The sequence below is a fragment of the Salvelinus sp. IW2-2015 genome, linkage group LG4q.1:29, assembly GCF_002910315.2.
Source record: "Salvelinus sp. IW2-2015 linkage group LG4q.1:29, ASM291031v2, whole genome shotgun sequence".
Lineage (NCBI taxonomy): Eukaryota > Metazoa > Chordata > Actinopteri > Salmoniformes > Salmonidae > Salvelinus > Salvelinus sp. IW2-2015.
Window position 1 is genome coordinate 12,415,674 of NC_036842.1, and position 6,010 is coordinate 12,421,683.

Below are 6,010 nucleotides of genomic sequence, written 5' to 3' on the forward strand. Positions count from 1 at the left end.
TCAAACTTGATTTGAAATGCATTTGAAGTTTGATTTGATTTAATCCTATTCTTTAACTTAGATTTTTGGTTGCGATGGAGACGTGAATCCAACATATAATTTATTAATTTGTAGACAAACTGRATATTGAATTATGTTTAGCTGTCAGTGCCACAAAATATCAACATTTTAAGGAGATGTATCTTCTGTTTGGATAGCTCCATCTGTGTAGTTTGATGTTATTTAGTCCTATTCTTTAACTTAGAGTTTTGGTTMAAATGGAGATGTGAATCCAACATACACTACCGGTCAAACGTTTTAGAACACCTACTCATTCAAGGGTTTTTCTTCATTTTTTAAAACTATTTTCTACATGTAGAATAAGACATCAAACTACGAAATAACACATATGGAATCATGTTGTAACCAAAAAAGTGTTAAATAAATCAAAATATATTTTATATTTGAGATTCTTCAAATAGCCACCCTTTGCCTTGATGACAGCTTGGCACACTCTTGGCATTTTCTCAACCAGCTTCACCTGGAATGCTTTTCCAATAGTCTTGAAGGAGTTCCCACATATGCTGAGCACTTGCTTGCTGCTTTTATTTCACTCTGTGGTCCATCTAAATTSGATTGAGGTCGGGGGATTGTGGAGGCCATGTCATCTGATGCAGCACCATCACTCTCCTTCTTGGTAAAATAGCCCTTACGCAGCCTGGAGGTGTGCTGGATTATTGTCCTTTTTGAAAAACAAATGATAGTCCCACTAAGCCCAAACCAGATTGGATGGCGTATCGCTGCAGAATGCTGTGGTAGCCATGCTGGTTAAGTGTGCCTTGAATTCTAAATAAATCACAGACAGTGTCACCAGCAAAGCAACCCACACCATAACACCTCCTCCTCTATGCTTTACGGTGAGAAATACACATGTGGAGATTATCCTTTCACCCACACTGTGTCTCACAAAGACAATGCGATTGGAAACAAAAATCTCCAATTTGGACTCCAGACCAAAGGACAAATTTCCACTGGTCTAATGTCCTTTGCTGGTGTTTCTTGGCCCAAGCAAGTCTCTTTTTCTTATTGGTGTCCTTTAGTAGTGGTTTCTTTGCAGCAATTYGACCATGAAGGCCTGATTCACACAGTCTCCTCTGAACAGTTGATGTTAAGATGTGTCTGTTACTTGAACTCTATGAAGCATTTATTTGGGCTGCAATTTCTGAGGCTGGTAACTCTAATGAACTTATCCTCTGCAGCAGAGGTATCTCTGGGTCTTCCATTCCTGTGGCGGTCCTCATGAGAGCCAGTTTCATCACAGAGCTTGATGGTTTTTGCGACTGCACTTGAAATGTTCCAGATTGACTGACCTTCATGTCTTAAAGTAATGATGGACTGCCGTTTCTCTTTGCTTATTTGAGCTTTTCTTTCCATAATATTGACTTGGTCTTTTACCAAATAGGGCTATCTTCTGTATACCACCCTACATTGTCACAACACAACTAATTAGCTCAAACGCATTAAGAAGGAAAGAAATTCCACAAATTTACTTTTAAGAAGGCACACCTGTTAATTTTAAATGCATTGGAGGTGACTACCTCATGAAGCTGGATGAGAGAATGCCAAGAGTGTGCAAAGCTGTCATCAATGCAAAGGGTGGCTATTTGAAAAATCTCAAATATAAAATGTATTTTGATTTGTTTAACACTTTTTTGGTTACTACATGATTCCATATGTGTTAATTCATAGTTTTGATGTCTTCACTATTATTCTACAATGTAGAAAATAGTAAAAATACAGAAAAACCCTTGAATGAGTAGGTGTTCTAAAACTTTTGACCGGTAGTGTATCAATTATGAATTTGTAGACAAAGTGGAATTAATGCTATACTAAGCCAGTGGAACAGATGGAACTATCCAAGCAGAAGATACATCTCCTTCAAATGTTGACATTTGGCAATACAGTTTAAAGCCCAAATTTAAGGCTGTCCTACAAACGAATGTAACAGTATTTATACAAACTTAAAATGAGCAACACATCCACTGCCACGTTGAGGTTACTGTAACTATAAATGTCTTCTATAATCATCGAAAGCATTCATGTTCAAGATAGCATGCAAAGGTCCCAGGTCAGTGGAGATCTTCACAATTGCTATTTGAATCTGCACAAAATCTTGAACAGCATTGATCGCTTGCGCTATGTACTTTTAATGTAATCTCAGCTGCAATACACGTCATTTGGTTGTGCTATTAGATGAAGCACAGTGATAACACATTAAGTTGTTGCATAAATACAAAATATCTGACATTTTATTCCCATTTGAACTTTGTTGTGCTAAGGTTGAAAGTGCAGCGATAAYACATTTACATGMCAAAWWWWWWTTATAATCTGACATTGTTTTTCAATGGAATTTGGTTGTGCTTTTAGATGGTTGRAAGCATATCGATAACACATTGGGAATTCAACAAAATTCTGGCTGTCTTTTTGAGTGGATGAATGAAGATTGAAATCTCATTGGTTAACATCTCAACCAAATATTACAGAAATGACGATGTTCAAATGATGTGGTATGCACAGGGGATTATTGCTGCCACTGAAAAATATTGGCCGGCCATTTTATCTTTCAGTGGCAGCAATAAGCCTCCATACCTTCAAGTGTACAATAAATAATAAATAAAATAAATAGAAGGTCAGCCTCAGAACAGTGCATTTGTGTCTGCAAATGTTGTCCTCCTAGTGCACACTTGGCTCTTTAGGGTCCTTAGTTCACGTGTGACCCGTGACARGAACTCCTTGAATCTCTTTAGAACCACACAGCCATAGACCTTCTGCTGGAACACGTTCTGGGAGGGGGGTACTGAAGTCGGTCCGTCTACAGGTTCAGGTGGGATGGGCAGGTTTGGAAAGAGGGTTTGGTAAATGCAGTTTATTTGGTTGGCCAGACCATTGGTGCGGTTCTGGGCAGTAGAGAGTTTGCTCAGCAGTGAGCTGGATGGTGGCTGTAAGTCTGTCTGTTGCTCAGTGACCCTCTTCAGGTGTGGTAGGAAAGCCTTACAGTGGGAGTAGATGCTCAGCATCCGCTCTGAGGGGTCCAGGCCAGAGATGTTTGGGTCAGGAACGTTGTTGATTGACATCTGGCAGAACAGCTCTGACATGTCTCCTTGACTGACCTTCTGGAGATCAATGAAAAAAAATATCAAATGAGTGGAAGTTCTTGGAAGCACTTTTACAAAATGCAACAGGTAGCCTATAATCCATTATGATTTGGCCATAAAATAGCTTAAAAGTAGTTTTACATTTCCCATTAGACTGTGGATGATTCCATCATATACAGTTGAAGTCGGAAGTTTACATACACCTTAGCCAAATACATTCAAACTCAGTTTTTCAGAAATTCCTGACATTTAATCCTAGTAAAAATTCCTGTTTTAGGTCAGTTAGGATCACCACTTTACTTTAAGAATGTGAAATCTCAGAATAATCGTAGAAGAGAATGATTTATTTCAGCTTTTATTTTTTCATCACATTCCCAGTGGGTCAGAAGTTTACATACACTCAATTAGTATTTGGTAGCATTGCCTTTAAATTGTTTACATTCGGTCAAACGTTTCGGGTAGCCTTCCACAAGCTTCCCACAAATAAGTTGGTGAATGTTGGCCCATTCCTCCTGACAGAGCTGTAGTAATTGAGTCAGGTTTGTAGGCTCCTTGCTAGCACACACTTTTTTAGTTCTGCCCACAAATCTTCTATAGGATTGATGTCAGGGCTTTGTGATGGCCACTCCAATACCTTGACTTTGTTGTCCTTAAGCCTTTTTGCACAACTTTGGAAGTATGCTTGGGGTCATTGTCATTTTGGAAGACCCATTTGCGACCAAGCTTTCACTTCCTGACTGATGTCTTGAGATGTTGCTTCAATATATCCACATAATTTTCCGTCTTCATGATGCCATCTACTTTGTGAAGTGCACCAGTCCCTCCTGCAGCAAAGCACCCCACAACATGATGCTGCCACCCGTGCTTCACGGTTGGGATGCTGTTCTTTGGCTTGCAAGCGTACCCCTTTTACCTCCAAACATAACGATGGTCATTATGGCCAACAGTTCTATTTTTGTTTCATCAGACCAGAGGACATTTCTCCAAAAAGTGCAATCTTTGTCCCATGTACAGTTGCAAACTGTAGTCTGGCTTTTTTTTGTCTGTTTGGGGCAGTGGCTTCTTCCTCGCTGAGCGGCCTTTCAGGTTATGTCGATATAGGACTCGTTTTACTGTGGATATAAGTACTTTGTACCTGTTTCCTCCAGCATCTTCACAGGGTCCTTTGCTGTTGATGAGGATGAACCAGACTTGTGGAGGTCTACAATTTTTTTTCTGAGGTCATGGCTGATTTCTTTTGATTTTCCCCATGATGTCAAATTAAAGAGGCACTGAGTTTGAAGGTAGGACTTGAAATACATCCACAGGTACACCTCCAATTGACTCAAATGATGTAAATCAGCCCATCAGAAGCTTCTAAAGCCATGACATCATTTTMTGGRATTTTCCAAGCTGTTTAAAGGCACAGTCAACTTAGTGTATGTAAACTTCCGACCCACTGGAATTGTGATACAGTGAATTAATACAGTGAATTGTGATAAAGTGAAATAATCTGTCTGTAAACAATTGTTGGAAAAATKAMTTGTGTCTTGCACAAAGTAGATGTCCCAACCGACTTGCCAAAACTATAGTTTGCTTACAAGAAATTTGTGGAGTGGTTGAAAAACAAATTTTAATGACTCCAACCTAAGTGTATGTAAACTTCCGATTTCAACTGTACATGTTACCCGAGGCTATAATTAAGCCAATCAGCCAATCAGCATTCAAACTGGTTACCAACGTAATTAGAGCAGTAAAAATACATGTTTTGTCATTTCCATGGTATACAGTCTGATATACCACGGCTGTCAGCCAATCAGCATYCAAGGCTCGAACTACCCAGTTAAAATACTAGACAAATATTATGCCTTGACTTACGTATGTTTTTAAGAGGTCCACAGATTCCTTGTGTATGAGTTTGGTTAGCTTCAAAGTTCTTTGTAGGGAACTCCCACACGGTTGCTTCCTACATACTACTCCAGCACTCACTGAATCAATGGCAGCAACCAGTAACAGAGAGAGCAATGCTGAGGAGCAAGGTGAGACAATTAAAAACACCACACTAACACCTATATCACAGACTTTAGCATAGTTACATGACAATCTAAATTAGAAGTATGAAATATATTGCGATAAGTAGCTGTGGTAACAGTTACAGTATTTAAAATGTCTATATAATGAGCAAAGGACACAATAAAAGTTGAGAGGACACATACTAAGTTTGTACCTATGCATATGAGTACAATCATTCATACACAAAAAAAAATCAATATTCAACATTTGCACATCATCCTTMATTTAATGTCGGCACATTGATGTTCCATAAATACATGTGACATTACAGCAAGTACAGTATCCACATGGTTGAATATATAGTTATTCACCGTATATGAAATATAGCAATAATGGTTTTATAATGTAATTTTACTTACTTCTTGCTGCTTGTGATATGGTCAGCTGAGGACACATATTCTTTACATGACCACTCATTTCCCATACAATGACACAGGCCAAGTGTTAGACACAGACTAGTCATGATCACTCCCCTGAAAAACGTTTTAAAAGACTGAAACCACGCATTTGTCATTGGAGGAAATGACGTGCTCAGCTCTTTCTTTGTGAAGCAACTGCATTTCCCAGATTTGTTTTTCAGACCTGAATTGCTTTATTTGATGTACCAAATCTAAATGTATGTGTATGTTCAGCATTGTCTGTGGTCTGAGCTCACTCCCACAGGGTTCACAGATACCAGATGTATCTACAGTATATATTACAGCATTGCAGGTATATTCATTTGTATATAATTTTTTTAAACATTTTATTTATCTTTTTTTAACTAGGCAAGTCAGTTAAGAACAAATCCTTATTTTCAATGACGGCCTAGGAACAGTGGGTTA

General features: G+C 38.5%; 1 protein-coding gene across 1 annotated transcript; it reads right to left on the reverse strand.

Moving 5' to 3' along the window:
* Positions 1–2,166: 2,166 nt before the first annotated feature.
* Positions 2,167–5,624, reverse strand: m17 (IL-6 subfamily cytokine M17). Its single transcript, XM_023983199.2, has 3 exons — positions 5,546–5,624; positions 4,992–5,140; positions 2,167–3,152 (listed from the first exon to the last, which is right to left on the reverse strand). Exons 1-3 carry the CDS (start codon positions 5,601–5,603, stop codon positions 2,676–2,678), a joined length of 684 nt encoding a protein of 227 aa, XP_023838967.1. The 5' UTR covers positions 5,604–5,624; the 3' UTR covers positions 2,167–2,675.
* Positions 5,625–6,010: the final 386 nt, after the last annotated feature.